We start from the raw sequence: 21,747 nt of genomic DNA on the forward strand, positions 1-21,747 counted from the left end.
ATGCCTTGAATTTTATGTGAGCAGCTATTGGTAGCCAGTGCAAATTGATAAACAGAGGTGTGACGTGCATTCTTTTTGGCTCATTAAAAATTAATCTTGCTGCCGCGTTACAAACAAATAATAAATAAAAGTGAAATATTCATGATTGCCCAACAATAAAGAACCTTACTTAATATCTAACTGCACATTTAAGTCTGATAAGTGAACTGTGAATAAATATCAAATATTATAACAATACAATGTGACAGTTTTCTGGGCTTGTGGATTCAGTGTTATATTAATCACAAAGGCAACAATACAAAAAACAAAAAACATAACGTGTCCTTGTTGAATAGACGTATTTATGTAACTAATCCAAATATGGTATAATATGCTGTATGAGATACTTATTTAGTCAATATTGTTTTAATATGTGTCTGCTCACAGGAAGGGTAGGAGTGATGCTGCAGTATAACTCCACGTTGGACACTGGGCAGGTGGAGTTGGGTCAGCAGGTAGCACATGCCATTCCACCAGGAGTTTTCTGGAGGTCCAGACTTCTCATTGAACAACCCCACTTTCTCAAGTTTAATATTTCCATTCAGAAAAATGCCCTGATTGGAGTCTATGGGAGGAGGGGACTTCCACCCTCACACACCCAGGTAATACAGTATCAAAGTCTTCTTGTTGAATTGTCTCAAATAAGTCACAAGTGGCTAAATTAGTTAATTATTAAGTTATTTAAAAAGAAGGTCAATTAACTTCTTTAATCTTCCAGAATGAATGAATTAGCTTCATTATTTGGCGTTTATTAAACCACAGATAAAACTGTTGTCTGTCAAGTATCCGATAATCCTGTTGACAGAAGCTATTCAATATAAAAACAGTTGAGGGAATCAGACGTTCAACGTTAATCACCAGAAAGAACAAATCCTACTTTAATCATAACAAAACAAAACAAACTGCTCCAACAGAAAGACATCTCTCTGTCTTAGTGATTGGCTGGGTGTTTAACACTCACAGCTGTCAATAAAAGCAGCATCTTTCGTAAGTGCTGAGGAAAACTGTCCAACTTATTGTAGATGTTCAATCAATGTGTCCCCAAAGCCATCACAATAAACTCAAGCAAGCTTATTGAGTGCTGCTTCCAATTTGCCATGTGTCTTCTTATTGCTTTTGGTAGCTGACCAGTAGGAAATCAATTGGAGAAACTTTAGTCTTCAGTGAATAGGTTTATCTATTTATTTTAATGTTCTGCTTGAAGTATGGGAAGTTCTTGTGAATAACACACTCTGTGATGCCAAATGAATGACAAATATACTTTTTTTCTTTGCATTTTAAAAGATTTCTTGGGATGATATTTTTGGATCAGACAGGGTAATGGCAGACTAAATGTCATGGTGTCTGGATATTAAATTTACCTTTTACTTTGTTGTAACACATTTGACAACAGCTTAATAATAGTGGTTAATGTAATTGTGTTTGTTTCAGTACGACTTTGTGGAGCTTCTAGATGGCAGTAGGCTCATCTCACGAGAGCGTGTTCAGTTGGATCCAGAGCTCAGGGACCGACTGGAGAATCCGGTCAGCGTTCAGCAGGCAGGCTTTATTCAGTACCTGCATACCAGTGTGTGGCACCTGGCCTTTTACAATGATGGCCGCACCGTAGAGCCTGTCTCATACAGCACCATAGTACTAGGTGAGCTAGCACATGTAATACAACCATGTAACGTAATGTGATTGAGTGCATACACATTTGTTTTTGTTTGTGCACCACAGACAGGGCCGCATTAACCATTGGGCTAGGCGGGGCTGAAGCCCCGGGGCCCGGACAAGGAGGGGGCCCGTGATTGGCTGTGGGGTATTTTGACTGGTCATCTGTAACGCCGATTGCCAAAGCCCCGCCCCTCACATATTAGCGCTATTATTTAGTGGAGCTTTTCCATATATGCCATGCATTATTACCTTTAGAGATTAAAACGTAACGTTTGAATTTGGTTTACCAATCAAATGCATTTATTCTATATTTTTACTTTTGAACGACCCGTGCACCACGTATCAATCAGGTGATCGCTGCAATGTACGCATTCACCTCTTTTCACTTCTTTCTGGCATAATCTGGAAATGGTCATGCAAAGAACAATCTTCGATAAGTAAAAATGTAAACTATTCTAAAAGAAAGTGAGAGAGGGGCTATTCTAAAAAAAAAATGAGGAGAGTGGGGAAAACATGAGTTAGGTAGGCCTAGCCAGTAAAATTCCTAGCTATCAGGTTATTTTACTAAAGCTGATGATGGAGTAGTTGTGAAATAGCAAGTGGACCGGGCACATGGAGCAGATAAAATCACAGCGTCATCGTCCCCACAGATTTTAGGTTAGTTTGATTAACAAGTAAACAACTTGATGGATGTATATTGCTTTTTGTGTTTGAACAAAGTATTCGCTTATAGGTTGAGAGATAAACTGGTAGAAATACAGCCTATCAATCGTTTTGCGTGGCATGATGTAGGTTAAGCTTTTCATTTAAACGCATTTTAAGCATTGTGGTTTAAAAACAAATGTAACTTTTCAGGGACATTAAGCAGTGGGGCAGAATTCATTTTGGCAAATGCGCGCATTGCGGTTTCAGCATCTGCTCGTACAGCGCCAGTCTAAACTTTAGTTATTTTTCGTTCCTTGTGCTTAAACGTTCATGTTATGTGTCAAAATGTCTCCTTGTCAACACAGTCATTTGTGTCTTAAACAAACGTTAATAGTTAAATATAAAGCATGTGTAGTAGTAGGCTATATGAGATCCTAATATGACGAGATTTTAAAGGGACAGTTCACCCAAAAATGGAAATACTGTCATCATTTACTCAGCCTTAAATTGTTCTAAACCTTTATGAATTTCTTTGTTCTCCTCAACATAAAAGAATATCTTTTGAAGAATGTTCGTAACTAGAAAGTTTCTGGTCCCCATTGACTCCAGTAGTGTATTTTGTTTTTCATACTATTGAAGTCATGGGGGCCCAGCAACTGTTGGGTTACCAGTATTGTTCCAAATATATGAAGAGTTTATTTAGCTGCTGTTAAAATTTATGTCAATAATGTTAATCAAACATTTGAAAGAAAATCACTCACTGTCCTTGACCGAATCACTTTTGTAAAATAAATAAGAATGAATGTATATTGAATTTATACAATGAAGACTATTCAGTTTATTTGGTCAATTATTTTATACAATATAATTTCTTATTCAGTGCTTTAAGTGTTTCAAGTAGGTCTATTTTTTGTAATTTGTGTCCGTTTACTTGTCTTAAGTATAAGCTTGTTTTTACTTAGGCTAGTATTTTTTTATTTTTATTTATTTAATTTTTTTAAATATTGAATTATAAAATTTCAATGCATCAAAATGTATATATTGCTTTAAATAGGATTTGTATCCTATCCAAATTAGGAGTATAATTTTGATAGGATAAAAATATATATTATATCAAAATATATATTATATTTGTAATAGGGGGCCCTGCAGTAAGTCATAGCCCCGGGGCCCTGTAAGGTCTTAATGCGGCCCTGACCACAGAGAGTGGCTGGTTATTTTGTGTTTCCTGCTTATGCATCAAAGCTGAAAATTTAATTTCATACCCAACATTGTGTAATGTGACGCTCGACAGAGCAATTGGGCTGTTGTAACAAGCTTTTATAGGTGCTTTCAGATGGCCTTTTAAATTTCTGTCTTGCACCCAAGTGCCTGAGATAGCGCAGCAGTGATAATGAGGCGTGCAGAAGCATGCCCTGAGATGTTGCCTAATCAATGAGTTTGATTCTGCCACTATCTCCTTCTGTCAGGCCAGGGAATATGGAGGCCAAAAGACTAAATCTCTAAGCCTTGAGCTGCTGAGCTGTTTGTTTTTATCTTTAAATATATATATTTTTTTTTATGTTATGCGGTCATGAGGAGGATCTGTTTTTATTTACAGCAAAAAGGAAAGTACTTGCTTTTTGAATTATTTATACATTTATTTATTAAGTGGGAATTCAGTATTAGGCAACTTCCATAAAGACTCCTTATAATTCTTGATTTAAAGACACACAAATATGAAGCAGTGTAAAAATGCAGTTAATGCGCCACAGATAAAATGTAATTTTATTATCTGGCCTTCTTTGTGCAGAGTCGGTGATGGAATGCCCACACAATTGCTATGGCAATGGAGAATGTGTCTCAGGCACATGTAATTGCTTCCCAGGATTCCTTGGGCCATATTGCTCGAGAGGTGTGTGGTGTCTTCTAATGATATAGTTTTCGCTATCAGGATGAATCTCACAAAACCTGTGAAGAACCTCTCCATCCATCCATCCATCCATCCATCCATCTATCTATCTATAAGAATTACAATAGAAAATAAAACGTAAAATTAAAATTAATTAAGATTTAAGTCAGTAAGATTCTGGTACTGTATTTAGGTTGTAGGCCTTGTCTGGAAATAACAGTCTGGAAGGATGACTTTTATTACTGTATTACAGTAATGAGAATCTAATGAGAATCATCATTGAAACAAATGGAAATTGCACAACAATTTGAAAGTAAAACATCCTGTACATGTTTGGTGAGATTCTCCCATCTGTGCTCTACCTTTATCCTTCTAGCTTTATTTTCTTTCCTTCTTTTAGCGGCATGTCCAGTGCTGTGCAGCGGAAATGGCCAGTACAACGGCGGGCGCTGTCAGTGTTACAGTGGATGGAAAGGAATTGAGTGTGACGTGCCCAGTGGTCAATGTATGGACGCCCAGTGTGGCGGTCGTGGCTTGTGTGTTACAGGATCCTGCATATGTAACCCTGGCTTCAAAGGTGACAACTGTGACCAAGGTAACTGGACAGTTTTCAGCAGCTATGTGAAGAGAAAAAAACACATGTACCTCATTGTAGTGGAGGAGAGCACTTTTTCAACACCACTGAGCAGCTAATTACATGGATGAGTGTTCTGACTTAAAGACTGGTTTTTGCTGTGATAAATTAGCCACACCATTTAGCAGCATCCACTGACTGAAATGGATTCCACATAAGGGATTCAGATAAGGCTGACAGCCAAGAAAATAGCCCTTGCATGCACACAAAATTTTTCCTGTCTTTTGATTTTTTATATTCCTCCTGTTCTCTCTGGGTAAAACCAATTGAGTCTATTGATCCACATTCAATAGGCTTGGGTATTAACTCTTTAGATGTCTATGTCCAGGTCATTTGAACAATGTTATAATGGTCATTGAACTGAATGAGTAACTCACCCTGAGGTCGAGAAGAGAGGGAAAGACCTAGTGAGTTGCCTGAAAAGGTAGACTTGCTATCAATAGATTGTTTAAAAAGCAAATGCAAATACATTTTCTTGTGCTACAGTTTTCTATATAGTTGCACAAAACAACACAAAATTCTTGACTTTAGAAATAACCAAATTACAATTAATAATGTGGCGGCAGTGGTCACATTAAGTTGATTGCCAATTAAAACCTACAAAGAGGTCTGACAATTGCACTTTGTTAGCCTCTTGATATGTGTTTTTCAAAACAGCTTGAGGCTTTTATATGAACTGTTGACTTTAACAGAGATTAAAGAGTTCACCCAAAAATTAAAAGTCTGTCATCATTTACTCACCCTAAAGTCATTCCAAACCTTTATGACTTTCTTTCGTCTGTGGAACATAGAAGATATTTTGAAAAATGTGTTTCTGTCCATGCAATGAAAGTTTTTCTCTCCATGCAACGAAAGTCAGTGTGGTCTAATGTTGTTTTAGACCCCACTAAATGCCATGTTCTGTCATGAAACTCTAGATTGCCCAGGCTGATGGGTCCTTGAAGCAAACTGATGATATTCACAGCGTTAAACTACTTGGCACACGCTGACTGGTTCATTTTGCATATGCAGCCAATAAGCTTGCTGCTTTACAGTTAAATGGCTGGTTAGCATTCAGTAGAGCAGTTCGCAGTGCACTTTTCAGAGTTCCTCTGAAACCCTCCACCTTCCCCAGCTCCACCTGTATAGATCTGCTGCAGGTTATTATATATTCTATTTGTGTAGCAGCAGTATGTCTTAAATACTCACATCATCGTATCAGGTATGTACTGGCAGTAGCAAGTTCCTGTACTTGCTTTGCAGCAGTAGCAGCAATAATCTACAACAACAGCAATAACCAACAGCAGCAGCAGTGTAGCAGATCTATTCCACCAAGACCAAATACATTTACATTGTCATATCCATTACCATGCTAAAATCTTCAGAGTTGTCATGATAGAACTTTCATTAAATTGACAAAAACAGTTCTAACAATTCTGGAAAATGTCATCTTTTGTGTTCAAAATTATTTGAAATGACTTTGAGTAAATGATGACCAAATTTTCAGACTCAAGCAACAGTGTTTGCAATTTGACACCTACAGTGATGCACCGACAAGATAGCTGTCAAATTCCCCAAAACTGCAACACCAAGAGGTAGCGCAGAATTAAATTAGTACCTCTGTCCCAGTCTCAACAAGAACAGTTCATCATGCTTCCTATGGCAGTAATTTATGGCCAGTGCACAAAATCTGGAGCCTTGAGGAAAAAAAAAAAAACTCATGAATCAGAGAAATCATCTATAAACTTGTTTCTGATACCTGCATGGGTTTACATTTTGGGAAAGAAAAAAATGATACCTTAAACCCACATTGTCTGTTGCTGCAAAACATGGTGATGGATTTGTCATGGCATGCGTTTCCTTCTCATGTGCATCATTTGGTCCAGAGTTTGCGCTACATGATCATAGAACTGCATGGCATGAATATAAAAGCCAATTTACTGGATCGGACATATCCCATGGTGCAGACATTGTTCCCTCATGGTGTTCTATATTCCATGATGGTAATACCTCAAATTCAAGAGTGCTTTCTTGAACAACAGCAGGAAGCTGAAATGGCATATCTAAGCATCATTGAATCTTTATACAGTAAGATGGTCTGGAGTGGAGTCTTGTAAGAAAGAATATACACTTTTCTTTTTGAAAATGGTAAGGTGTGATATCATTATCAGAAGGATTGTTTGAGGAAAAAGAAAAAACTGTTAAAAAGGCATATGTATTGATGACACAGTGGCCTGAAAAAAAAGTATTTGAACACCAAAGCCACATTTTGAAATGCATTACATTAAAATATCTTAAGTAAAATATACACTATCAATACAAATTTTTGGGTCAGTTAGAAAGAAATTAATTATTTTATTCAGAAAGGATGCATTAAAGTGATCAAATCCTTAAAATCCTATTACATAATATATAAATAGAAAACAGTTGTTTTAAATTGTCATAATATTTGGCAGTATTACTGTTTTAATAATAATTAGGGCTTTCAGTCAATTAAAAATTTGAATCTAATTAATTACAAGATGTGGCGATTAATCCAATTAATCACAAATTAAATGTGGCTGTGAAAATACTCCCAAAACATAATTTAAAGCCATTATTGTGTTAAATGAGAAAAATATCAAGTAGCTATTACAAAACAAGTCGCTTTAGAAAGAAATGTTTTATTTGATTCAACATAAAATGTATTAAACATAAATGTTTAGCCTACAAGGGCCTAACATAAACTATGAAACATAAAAGAAGATAATTTGAGAAATACCTCAGTATTTACCAAATATACCAAATCATCAAATAACCAAATCAGCTTGTTTACCAACATTCTTCTTTTTGTTCTGGTTACCAACATTCATTATTTTCTTTTATGTTCCATGAACTATCACTTTATTTATTTATTTATTTTTAATGAAATTATACTCTAAATAAGAAACTGAAACTGCCAGCAGGTGGCGGTAAATGTCTTTATGAGTAAGTAATGAGTCATTTAATCATTCGATTGGTTCAAACTGCTGATTTATTCAAAAATTGAGTAAATGGCTTACTTTATGAATGGGCCATTGAATCATTGGTTCACCCGATTCATTCAAAACGCAGATTAATTCAGAAACGAATCACCACTGTGTTGCTCGGTCCTGCTGTGGCTTTATAGGTAACATTTTCTTTGGCAAAATTGAACAAAACAGACAACATTATAGCCTATCTAAAATATAACTTGATATTAACTTCTCACATTTGCATTCGTGCTATTCTGGACAAAAACAGCACTCATTTGATACTGCCCTCACTGCTTGTGTTATAACGCTTATCATATATTGTATAAATATGAGACAAAAACATACATACAGGGGCATTTTTGCCCCAATATCTTAAATTTTAAGGGCATATAACTGCATTTTATAGGCTACATCACGCAGTGAGTTTTTCCCCTGCACAGTCTTTGTCAACTCAACAGTAAACTGTATGAAATGTAAGATGACATACAGATCTGGGGTGGGGCCAGTGCGTTAAATGCGTTAAAATATTTTAATCGCGTTATTTTTTGTAACTAATTCATTAAATTTAATCCCTAAAATGACAGCCCTAATAATAATACTACTTTTGAATGTATTTTTATCAAATAAATGCAGCCTTGGTGAACAAATTATTTTAAAAATATTACTAAATTACCAACTTCAAACGTTTGAATGGTACTGTATTTTTGAAGAAGTATAGATTTTTTCAAGCAAAACATTTCACATGAAAACATTGTTAGTTTTTAAATGATTGGTTAAAAGTCGTTTAAAAAATGTGAAGGTAATTCTAAGAAAATGGTCTGAAAATACTGTTGTTTTCCACAGTGGACTGTGTGGACTCATCCTGTTCAGGCCATGGCTCCTGTCTCCATGGTCAGTGCCACTGTACCTCAGGCTGGACCGGATCGAACTGTGAGACACAGCTCTCTATGTGTCCAGAACACTGCACTGGCCACGGTACATTCCAGAGTGAGACCAACTCCTGCATCTGTGATGTCAACTGGACTGGTCCTGACTGCTCTACAGGTACTACTGATTCACTGATTATGTGGTACAGTATATGGTTTGATTTGGCATTGGAAGGCTATTAGAAAACCTCAAGACTTTTTTTTCCCAGGTTTATATTAGATTTTGAAATTTTCTGTGTGGTCTCTGACTTTTGCACCCCACTGTAGGTAATTGAATCATTACTATAGGACATGTTCTGTGCTCCGACATGCTGCCCACACTGTGTGCTGTTAGGTATACTAATGTTTATGTTTCTACTTTGATTAGCCTGTTGCGAGTAACCTTTCGATCACGTCAGCATTTCCTGTGGCCATGACGCACATACTACACGCTAATCTTACAGAAGTAGCTATAACTTACATTCCCCTTGTGATGCCTGTAAGTAATTGGTGAAAAGAAAAATAAATGTAGCTGTCAGGCTGTTTCTTCTGAGAATGTTGTGGGAATTATGCCATCATAAGTGCCTGTGGTTTTGTAGTAAGGGAATTTGTGAAATGTAAATGTGAAAGAAAAACAATAAATGTGCTGCTGCAGTTATCAAAAAAGTGTTATAGTAAAACAGATATCACCCCAGATTAAATTTTATGTGCTCTGTTACAGTATGAAAGAAAAAAAAATCTGCTGTTCATATGTGATCTAAAGTTAGATTAACACTTATGCTACTGTTCAAATGTTTGGAGATTTTTTAATGTTTTATGCTCACCAAGGGTGCTTTTATTTGATCAAAACAGTGATAATGTGACGTAATGTTGCAATTTAAAATAGCTGTTTTATTTTAATATATTTTAAAATGTAATTTATTCCTGTGATGTCAAAACTGGATTTTCAGCAGCCATTACTCCAGTCTTATATAATATCAATATCACAATATCACATGATCATTCTGAAATCATTCTAATATGCTGATTTGGTGCTTAAGAAACATTTTGCATTATTCTTAATGTTGCTTAATACTTTTGTGGAAACTGTGATCTTTTTTTTTCTTGAATATTCTTTGATCAATAGAAAGTTCAAAAGATCAGTACTTATTTGAAATAGAAATCTTTTGTCAATTGTCAATGTCTTTACTGTCAGATTTGACCAATATAATATATTGTTGCTGAATAAAAGTATTAATTTCTTTCTAAATTAATAAATAAAATAAAATGAAAATACTGACCCAAACTTTTAAATGGTAGTGTATATATATTTACTTTTATATTCCTGTACAAATTGTAGTAATTTTGTAAGGCTTCTATGTAATAACTGTAATGTCAGATTACTTTTCTTAGGGAATTAATTATTATTAATTAATTCAGGTTTTGAGAGGACTCGAATCTGAAAATGCGAAGTCAACCTGATTAGAACTGATTTCAAATTTGATAGTTTACACTTTATCAACTACTCGTCCCGCGAGACGTTAACGTCCGTGTATATTAACGATTCTGTTCATATTACTTCGTGGCCAACGACACATAAACAAAATGGTAATCTTATTAATTTTGAGCAAGGTAACAAGATCTTGGCAAGGTTCAACTTTAAAATTACAACACAAGACAATGATTCTTTATAAATGAAACAAGAATTTATTGGCTATTCTAGATTACATTAAACTAAGCTAAAACACACACATACACACACACACACACACATACAGTTCTGAAGAATGAAAGTTACGGAGTTTGTATGAAGTTCCCAAAGTTCTAACTCGTTTTCCACGAGTGGTTTTAAATTCAACCTGAGAGAATCACAAAGCAGAGGTTTTCTTATCTTTACTGCTTAACTCAATTCACCAGTTCAGCACCTATTTCAGCAGATGTAAGATTTGTTATAACTCCTCTGAGTAGATGAGACAAGACTGACAGGAAGTCGACCCAGAGCATTGGAGTCATGTGCTGGGGTGATTAGTTTAGACCTCATGATGGCTGATAGGGGGGAGATCTTTAGATCCTTCTGTAATATTTCTGTTTCATGATTCACGTGGTGAATTCACAGCTTATGGGGGTCTGTTTCACAAGACAGAGACCTTACATAACAGTTGAATTTTAAGTAGGATTTTCATTAGCAATGAAATATAACAATACTGCTATACAGAAATGTTCTATTTAAACTTTTAGCTTCTACTGAATATAAAATATTTGTTTAAGATGTAGTTAAGCCACTAAGCCATTACTTTCATCTGGGTGTTTGTGAGCTTAGCGTCGACCCACTTCTAGCTCTGGCCATGGGAGCAATGGGAGTCCACTTGCTTGCACAGTTGGGGTTTTGTCTTTTCATTACCTTCACTGTTCCAACTCAATTAAATAAACTTTAATTAACGGGTGTGTGGCGTGGATCGACCCACCTCCCGCTGGAACCTGGAAGTGCTAAAAACAGATAAACACCTTGCCGCTAATGAAAAATTGATTACATCGACTGGTGTGGAAAAAGAAGGCAGTTGAAAAAAAAAGGTTTAATGAATCAACCAACCCTTCACCTTTTTAGAGCAATTTAAAATTCCAGAGAGCCAGCACGACCTAATCAGGCCCTCCAAGGTCTTGTGACTGAAGAAAAAACTCTTGAGAGGGACAGCAAAAGGGCTCCCCTGTACAAACATCAGAGAGGCTTTCACTCAATCTTAGGTTTTATCTGTTATTTGTTTGTCATTATTTGACTTTCTTACCACTCTAAAAGTTGCTTGACAAAGAAATATCTTAATGGAAGACCGATTCTGTACTTGCCTGAAAGGTTGCCTTGGGCAGTGGTGGAGAACTTTGAAAAAGTCACAGGTGTAATTTCTCTGCGATGATAAATTGGCTACAGCATGGCCTTTTAAAAATTGCCCCTGGTGGTGTTATTCAGTGGGTTTTTAGGAGTCATTGAGGTGATAGTTCTAAGAACATAATGATTAGTTGAAATGAAGGTGGATGGGGCCAAGCCAGGTCTAAGTTGACCTTGTTATATAGCATCAGGCGTGTTTAGATGCACAGTGCTGCCTGGTTTCAGCCTTGAACCCAAATCTCTTCCAATAGCTTGATCTCTAATTCAAGACAGACAATATCTGAATTGAGTTAACATACATACTGAAAATGTTAACGCATTTGAAATGGAGGTGAAGAAATCTTGATATTTCAAGCTATTGCCCATAATTACTTCACTTTACTGTATCGACATGAGAAGATAATGATTAGTTGAAATGAAGGTGGGTGGGGGCAATCCAAGTCTAAGCTTCTCTCATTATCTGTCATCAGACACATTTAGATGGTCCTACACATTGCTGTCTGGTTGCAGCATGTCTGAAAACCGGATCTCTAGCCTTAATGCTTTTATATCTGAATCTCTAGCTCAATGCAGACAATGCCTGATTTATATGAATTTATGCAGAAAATACATACTGAAAATTTAAATGCCTTGCACTGTCTGACGCATAGAGATGCAATCTTACAATCCTGTCTTGACCGGTAGGTTGTTTTAATACATGCAGATCGGTGTTGGACTGGAAACAGACATGCAGATGTAATTCTACAGTGTGCATGTTAATTCATTTAGATTAATAGTTTATAGCCCACTGGGAAATTTTAAGGTGACGGTAAATTGAATGTATAATATAAACTCAGTAATGAAGTTGCTGTAGCACCATCTATGGACCCAAGTCTTCCTAATTTGAGATGTCTCTCTAGAATAGAGAGTGCACAAAGTTTGCTGACACTTGCAGAATATGGTTATGCCTTATGGAAGTAATTATCTATTAAATATACCCTCCAAAACTGGCTTTGGCATGTAGCCATATTATTACATTCAAATGAAAAAAAAAAAAACTCTCATGTTGCCTTGAACTTTAACCTTCAAACCAAATAACTTTTTGAGAGTCTTTTTGGCTACATTTCCTCCTAGACAAAATAGAGCGAATAATATATAAATATAACATTTATTTTTAAAGGCATGGCACGTTATGATAAACATAGAATCACAAACACAGTGTGATTCTGTAAAAGAGACGTTTGTCCTTGAAAATACGCACAAGACACTAAGTCTTGTGTGAATGTGTGTGTGTGAATGTATTTGTTGATGGATGCTCTGGAGAGCTCCAGAAATGTTAGCAGTCGCAGCTTGCAGGATGACAAGTTCAGAGCCGTTGTGCATTGGCTTTAGCACAAAACTATCAAAGGATTACTGCCAATTTTGTTCCCCAACATTCAAATACAATCCAGCAGTGAGAATTAGAGTGCCAAAGATGCGTTCAGTCATAGCAGTTATAATTCAGCATGGTGCTGTTGTAAAGGAGATGAAATGATGTTTTGCCAAAGCAGATGAGACAACATGTAGATCAGGGGTCTTCAACATGGGATCAGCAAAAGTACTGCATGGGTCCACAAATTATTGATCTCAAATAAATTTTTGTGGAAATAAATAAATACAGAGTTCTGGCATGAAACTCTAGATGGCGCAGTCTGATAGGTCTAACTCAATCTGACCTAATGACATCATAGAAACCCTCCACCTTCCCCAGCTCCACCTGTATAGATCTGCTTCATGATTCATGTGTTCATGTATGCTATATGGGGTTATTTCATGTATGTTATATTTGCAGCAGCAATATTTCTTACATGCTCACAGCAGCATGTTGTGGATGTATTGGCAGTAGCAAGTCTCGGTACTTGCTCTGCCGCAGCAGCAGTGTAGCAGATCTATTCCGCCAAGACCAAATACATTAACACTGTCATGTACATTACCATGCCAATCCCTCCGAGAGTTGTCATGACAGAAATATGTTAAACAAAAATAGAACATTAAGTTAAATTCAACTAAAGCTCAAATTAAACGGATAGTTCACCCAGAAAATTCTGTCATCATTTATCACCCTCAAGTTGTTCCAAACCTGTATGAATTTCTTTCTTCTGTTGAACGTAAAATAATATATTTTGAAGGTTTTTGGCAAACAAACAGTTGCCGGTAACCACTGACTTCTATAGTATGGGAAAAACATTATGCAAGTCAATGGCTACCAGCAATTGCTGAGTTACAAATGTTCTTCAAAATATATTCTTACATGTTCAACAGAAGAAAGAAACTCATATAGGTTGAGGGTGAGTAAATGATGACAGAATTTAAATTTTTGGGTGAACTACCCTTTTTTGGAAGCTACAATTTGGCTAAATGATTCATTGTCTATCCCACATTAAAATGCATTAAATAAAATTAAAATCTAATGTACAAGTATTTGAATATGTACATCCATAATGATTATTTGAATGGCATATATTATTACATTAATGCAAGCCATGTGACTTTATACAAAATATGCTTTGTTTCTATAGTTGTTTTCTAAACTGCATTTATATGACTTGTATTCCTGTACGCTTGTATTTCATGACTTAAACACAATGCTGTTTGTTTCAGAAATGTGTGCAACGGATTGCAGTCCTCACGGCGTGTGTGTTGGAGGTGTGTGTCGGTGTGCGGACGGCTGGTCAGGGGCAGGGTGTGAACAGGAGGAGTGTCAGGCACACTGTGGGGAGCACGGTGTGTGTCGAAAGGGGAAGTGTGAGTGTCACCAAGGTTGGACGGGAGAAAACTGCAATATCGGTGAGTTCACCCTGTTGTGAACCTTGTATTGTATTATACTATCTTTAAAAGGTATCTTATTTAGTGTTCCCACAGTAAAAACAAATAAATATCACAAATAAAATTGTGTTTTACAGGTCAGTAAACAGTAATGAAAATGAATAAAATGGAAAAGTCCAGATTTTTATTCTGAATATACAGTACCGTTCAAAAATTTGGGGACAGTAAGATTTTTTTTTTTTTTTAATAAATAAACTTTTATTCAGCAAGGATCTTTTCATTCATCAAAGAGTCTGTTTAAATACATATTATGGTTTCCACAAAAATATTGAAGAGCAATGTTCAATGCTTTGCCATCACAGGAATAAATTACATTTTAAAATATATTAAAATAGAAAACATCTTTTTTAAATTCTATTAATATTCACAATAGTACTGTTTTACTGTATTTTTGATCCAGTAAATGCAGTCTTGGTGAGCATAAGAGACATTTTTCAAAAACATTAAAAAATCTTACCCACCTCAAACTTTTAAATGGTAGTATGAATTATTATTATTATTTATTTATTTAATTTGCACTAAAATATTTCATAAGCTAAATGTTGCTCTTGGTTAGAAAGTGTGTAGAGCAAAAGCTCACAAGTCAAAGTGAACCATTTGTAAACAAATAATTATTTTTAGTCACATATATTTTTAACTACTACTTCACAAATCTGAAAAATTAATTTGATTTTGAAAGCATCCTTCCAGTAAACAGAAATGACTGGAAAGGTCATGGAAATGTATTGTTTGGATTGCAGGAGCCCTGCATATTGAAACTTGTCAAATGATTCATGCAATACTTGAGAGTAATTTTAAAATCAAACACAATGTCAGCACATCAGTATACTGTAGCATATTCAAATATGACTTATGAGAACTCTCAGGTTGCCAGTTGGCGGAATAGGTATATTTATTGCCAGAGGCGGACTTAACCATTAGGCAAAGGTAGGCGACCGCCTTGGGCCCCCAAAAGCCAAGGGCCCCCTAAAATGCTTTTTATATGCGAGATGCACGTTCAGTGCGGACGCACAAGTGGTTGCTGTGGTGTTCATTAGCACGACAACCGTCTGTGCGTCCGCGTTGAACGTGCTTCTTCGCAAAAGTAGGGCGATGTAGAAAATGGGGACGGAATCCCGGAATCTATTCATAAAAACGGAATTTACTGTGTAACGCGGAATGAATGGCGCAGACCCGCGTTTCGTTTGCTATTGAAGCACGCGCAACGCTCGTGGTTGTCGTCTGTAGTAGCATTTGATTTATTCATTCAATATCGGACGAATTCCGTGACATTGCTCGTTACACAGTAAACTTCTGTTGTGTAGCATTTTGAATGTACAAAAATTAAAGGGTTTGTTTAATTTTCATTTGGAATAAAAGATAGATTAATGTTTTTGGCTTCATTTGATTACCAGAAAAATGAAAATACACAACACAGAATTTCAAAACAAATAAGTAATTAAAATTAAAATTCCATAGGGCTCTATTATTGTATACAAATTAATAAATTAAGTTGTTTTTATGAATTAAATTAATTAGATATGTTTTTGATTAAACCATTAAAATGGAATACAGAAAAATGTAAATGGAAAGCGCAGAATTTGGGCCCTAAGAATGTAATTTTTGTTAAACTTTTAATAGGCCTAAATTGCTGTTAAATTAAACAAGTTTCATGATTTTAATTAATTATACATGTTTTTTGTTAAAATGTAATATAATCATCCAGAAAATTAAAACGAAAAACAAAAATTTTTTGTTAAAATTGAATATAATCACCCAGAAAATTTTAAACGGAAAAAAAAAACTGAATCCAGAAAAATTTAAACGGAAAAAAAGATTTAGGAAAAAATAAAACTTAGGCTAATTTGGGAAAAATAAAACGGATTTCATACAGCCCTACAAATATCATGCATCTGAAGCTATAATTTTAATACTAAGCAACAGTGCATATTATATAGTGCCTATTTTAATTTTTCTAAATGGCGCTCACTCGTTTTTGTGAAAGACCCAAGAAGGACCATGCACAGTCACTTTCCACACAGGCACACTTCATGTTTGGTTGAAATAATCCTTAAGCATGTACATTTATAATGTCCTTCAGTTTAATTTAAATGTGCAATTAAAATAAATAAAAATTATATTTTAACGTTTAGAATTAGACAGCCTTGCGTTGTGTAGACAATTGCATAGTGAAAATTACCCCAACGCACCACGTAGTGTCCAACCTACTCTAATACTAATAGTATTATAACCTGTTTAAATGTGAACAAGGGATTTACAACATTAAAGAAATCCTTTATTTATAACATGTACATGAAAAATCGAAAAGATTGGACACAACTATGGGACACGGTCGTGCAGCAGCAAGCAACAGTGAAAGAAACCTCAAGGTTGTAGATGTGTGAAATTGTATAGGGCCCCATTCCTGTATTTTGCCTGGGGCCCCCAAATCACTAAATCCGCTGCTGTTTATTGCATAGTTTGCATTTGCACAAAAATTTTGATTTTGTATCTGAATGACTTCTTTCATTCTTTCTTTTTTCACTCTAGCTCACTTTTTGGACAGCAAAATAAAAGGTACAGTGCTTTCTTTCATCAACCATGTTTGCTTTCTGTGTGTTGTCCGGAATAATTATAAAAATGTATATCTTTTTCAATTATTGTTTTGTTAAATTTCTCTTCAGTGATATTTTCATTGAATGCAAATGTTTATGAAATCGAAAAGCAGATTCACAGATTCACCTTCCTCTAATCGAGCTCCTCAGCATTATAATGCAAATATCATGAAATGTCATATTTACTGAGGAGAGGGTAAGCCGCAGCATAATAGGTGTGTGTAACCAGCAGAGGCTGCCTGGGCTGTCTATAGAAATGACACTAAATCACTGCATACCGCAGTATAACACCCCATGTTTAATTCTTTTCCCTGAATGTCTCTTCATGATAGCAGACTGGATAGGATATAGAGGTAAAGGTCATGCTGCCCTGAAGAGAGCATGTGGCTCTGACCCCTCTGTCTCTCAAGCATGACTTTCATTATGTCTATGTACCGTGTATTAATGTGTCCCCACATGTGTTCGGTTTCAGGTTTCCTGTTTTATAGAGTGTAACTGTAGGCATACAAAAACACACACAAAATCATCAGTCAGTCCATGCACATATACACATTCACATTACCCAAATCCCCATTGTTGTACATCTCACTGTCTCTTAATGTAATATTTAGCAGCTGCTAAGCTCCTTAATGTAGCATTTCCTCTGTAATTTCCTTTGACTTCACACATTCTGTGACAAAGGATATGATGGAGCACTTCAGTATACTGTCTGATAAACTCTCCCTGCACTTGTGCTGTTCAGCTCAGCATGCTGTTAATTCACATGGACACTACTAGATGTGTAATTTGATAGTATAAGAACGTTCTTTTAACTTTATAAGCTGCTCAGATACCTCATAAATATTTTATTTTATGTTGTTTTTTTTGCTAATCATTTTGCCTAGCTGGTATTTAGCTGAATTTATTAATCTATTCTCCTAGAAATGGAAACAGAAAATAATAAGTAATACAAATCCTTTTTTTCATTTTCTACAATACTAAAGCACATATTTTGTCCAGTTGTTTCATGTGAAATTACAGCTGTCCCTGAGTCCAAAGTTCCAAACATTTGACTGACTAAAACACATTCACCGTGTTTTCCCCTGTATGTTTATGCAGTTCTGTATGGTGAGTTCTTCTCCCCTTTGACACATCCTTGGCTGCTGATTGGTCAGTATGTATAACTGAGCAATTTGTCCCGGTAGATAGCTGTCCAGGGCTGTGTAACAACAACGGCAGGTGCATTCTGGACCATAACGGATGGCACTGCCTCTGCCAGTCGGGATGGAGAGGGGTGGGGTGTGATGTCGCCATGGAAACCCTTTGCTCTGATGGCAAGGACAACGAGGGAGGTGAGAAAATGACAAGAAGTTGGGGAGTAAATATTTGTTTTAATAGGATGGTGCTCCCCCTTCTGTACTAATAAATGACTACATGACTTTAAAAGCACTGATTATGTAGTCAAAAGTTCCTTGCTGTTGTTTTAGATGGCTTGGTGGACTGTATGGACCCAGACTGTTGCATTCACAGCACCTGTCAGGGTCAGACATATTGCCGTGGGGCTCCAGATCCCAGCGCAATGCAATACCTCAGCTCACCTGCTCCAGATGCTCAGGGCTTCTATCAGCGCGTCAGCTTTCTGGTAGCTCCAGGGGGCACACATACCCTACCAGAGGAAAACACATTCAACAGCAGGTTAGGAGATCTTAAACTGCTGAAGAACAATCAACTAGGTTTGGATTTAGGAAGAGTATTGGGACCTATACTACAGTGAACTAAAAAATATGGCTGGAAGGGATACTTCACCCGAAAATGGATATTACCACAAAAGAAAATTTCTCTCTTTTTTTTGTCATTTGACCCCAATGTTGTTTTAGACCCCATTGACTTTTATTGTAGGAAAAAAAAAAACATGCATCTCAGAATTGCCATTTGTGAGTGGACTATCCCTTTAATACTTCCAATCTAGCTTAGAAAGCTGCATTTTATAGTTGTTTTAGAAGCTGTATTTTTATGACTTTTTAATAATGTTAAAACATATTTTATGATGTCATAAAATTGCTAGTTTAGCTGCTTTCGGAAATTAACGTTATTTAAAAATCATCATCAAAAAAAGTTATTTAATATATATATGTATATATATATAATTCTAAGCTTCTCGCTGAGACACATGGCTTATTATCCCGATAATGCCTCTATTTCATGTTTTATTTATCAGTGGCATAACATATTAAAATGCATATGCATAGAAAGTCCTTCTGGCTATGCAAGTAATTGTGATGCCGTTTGATGTGTTGCACAAAATTTCCCACAATCTTAAAGTGATTTTTGTAACGTTTCATACAGTAGATCATATTGTAACAGTCATAGATCTAACGGCATGAGAAGATAGAGCAAGCCTCCCACACTCATACAGAAAAAACAATAGGGTTTTACTTTTTGATTGGAATTCAGAACTTCAATTTCCCTTTTTGAAGCCTCCATGTTGTCCTATCTAATTTCTGTTGCTTTCATATTGCAGATAGAAAAGCTATCCACCGTTGGTATGATTTGTAGCAAAAGCTAATATACCATGTACTTTAGGAAATGATTACTTTTTCCAGTGAAAAAATTGAGCTTCTCACCTTTGCACCTCTTCAATTTTGGAATCTTGAGCGAATATGTTCTTAGCCCTTTGGGGTTTTTGGGCAAAGTTAACAATATGAACATTGCTGCTTGTCTTCACTGCCTAAGAATAGGACCAGTCAAGAAAAACTTGTTAGAATCTCTTGATATTTGGCTGATGAAGCTTTTGATTATGCCTTGATGAGGAAACTTCTCATCCCGCCCATCTGCCCTGAGGTTTCTTTTGTTCGCACAGTGAGAAATTATCACACAATTAGACTAAAAATGCGAGATTGCAGGTCAGCCACTAAATGGTGCTTGGTAAAATAATTTGTGCTGTAATTATGTCTGTAAATATGATCAAAACAGAACGACAGAGGAAGGTTAGGTGCATATATATAATACATACATATACATATTAGGTTTTATATATAAAATATCAAATTTAATGCTGCTTATTGTTTTATTTTTTAACAAATAGCCTGCTGATCTTAAAAACCTTTATTTTCATTCAGAGCCATATTCACGTGTTTTTGAACGTGTGTTTGTGTTTATTTAACAGCTTGGTGTCCGTAGTGCGAGGACAGGTGGTGACTAGTGACGGCACTCCACTGATTGGGGTGAATGTGTCCCTTCTGCATTACCCCCAGCAGGGTTATACCATCACCAGACAGGATGGCATGTACGTACAAATATGTTTTACTCGGACACAGACGAGCACATACGTAAACACATAATTATGCTAATACCTATCCTTAAGATAGTCAGTGAGAAACCATTTTGCATAGTTTTATGCAAATTCCTATTTACATCTCACTGCTTCCCACAGTGAGTGGGAGTCAAGTCAAATCAACACAAACAGGCGCATTCTCAAGCCCATGTCAGTGTCACTCAAAGGCAACACATTACAACTTGACCTATAAATGTCCTTTTATGATCCTTTCATGACCCCAAAATTTCAATTTACAGATCACATTTGCATAGATTGTTTTTTGCATAATACACAAAATCTCCACAAATTATACTTATAGGTATACAAATTATTGAAATGATAATAAATGTACAAAACTTTTTTATATACAGTGGTGTGAAAAAGTGTTGGCCCCCTTCCTGATTTCTTATTTTTTTGCATGTTTGTCATACTTTAATGTTTCAGATCATCAAACAAATTTAAATATTAGTAAAAGATAACACAAGTGAACACAACATGCAGTTTTTAAAGGAAGGTTTTTATTATTAAGGGAAAACAAAATCCAAAACTACATGGCCCTGTGTGAAGAAGTGTTTGCCCCCCTGTTAAAACTGTGGTTAATCAGGAAGGGGGCCAACACTTTTTCACACCACTGTATAATACGTAATATTTACATAATGTATAATTTAAATTGATTATATAAATTAAATGTATTTAGAATTTAAATTTATTTATATAGTTTAAACATTAATAATTTTAAACATTTATAATTCATAATTATTTTTATTAATTTAATAAAATTGAATACAATATACATATTTTAATTGACATTTATACAAAAAAAAAATTTGGCTACACACACACACACACATACACACACACACACACTCACACATATATAATAATAACACATTAAACCAGCAGTAATTTTGAGTCTGACAAATAATGATTTACATGAATCAGATGGTAATTTATTAACTATTCTGACCAATTAAATGAAGTCAGTGAAGGACATAAGACTGATTTAAACCCATAAAGCAGTGCAAAAATCAGATCTCCACACACATACAGTAAAAAGATGAAAATGTTACCTTTCAAGCCCCATTTTAAATCTAGTTATACAACATTAAAGCAGTCTGACTTTCAGTTCTGAGCTGATTCTGGGGCTATCTGACCTTCTTGTACCTTTAGAATAATCCCTTTAGTCATTATCCATCATTATCAAGAATCACTCAGATCAGCAGTTAATGTGAGGCATCTACTCAAGGGTCACATGTGTGGGAGTTTGCATGTGTATGTGTGGCGACCATATGCCTTTAACTGAGGTATGACCGTAATGCATTAAAAACTTAATTTTCTCTTCAGTAGAGTTTAATGAAAGAAAAAAATACTCAAGGGATGGATCTTTATCTCTAAAGAAGGAAGGCTGATGT

General features: G+C 35.6%; 1 protein-coding gene across 1 annotated transcript in view; it reads left to right on the forward strand.

The window, feature by feature from the left end:
* Window positions 1–21,747, forward strand: part of LOC107656501 (teneurin-3-like) — a gene marked incomplete at its 5' end in the record, with an annotated part of 64,550 nt that overhangs the window by 3,044 nt on the left and 39,759 nt on the right. Inside the window, 11 exons of the mRNA XM_016444385.1 lie at window positions 427–641; window positions 1,471–1,678; window positions 4,133–4,234; window positions 4,632–4,826; window positions 8,681–8,881; window positions 14,222–14,407; window positions 16,976–17,002; window positions 17,373–17,393; window positions 18,225–18,371; window positions 18,507–18,714; window positions 20,186–20,305. Of these exons, the coding sequence (XP_016299871.1) occupies window positions 427–641; window positions 1,471–1,678; window positions 4,133–4,234; window positions 4,632–4,826; window positions 8,681–8,881; window positions 14,222–14,407; window positions 16,976–17,002; window positions 17,373–17,393; window positions 18,225–18,371; window positions 18,507–18,714; window positions 20,186–20,305 (1,630 nt within the window). The remainder of the gene's footprint in view (window positions 1–426; window positions 642–1,470; window positions 1,679–4,132; window positions 4,235–4,631; window positions 4,827–8,680; window positions 8,882–14,221; window positions 14,408–16,975; window positions 17,003–17,372; window positions 17,394–18,224; window positions 18,372–18,506; window positions 18,715–20,185; window positions 20,306–21,747) is intronic.

Source organism: Sinocyclocheilus anshuiensis, unplaced genomic scaffold (assembly GCF_001515605.1).
Source record: "Sinocyclocheilus anshuiensis isolate Anshui unplaced genomic scaffold, SAMN03320099.WGS_v1.1 scaffold2863, whole genome shotgun sequence".
Classification (NCBI taxonomy): Eukaryota; Metazoa; Chordata; class Actinopteri; order Cypriniformes; family Cyprinidae; genus Sinocyclocheilus; species Sinocyclocheilus anshuiensis.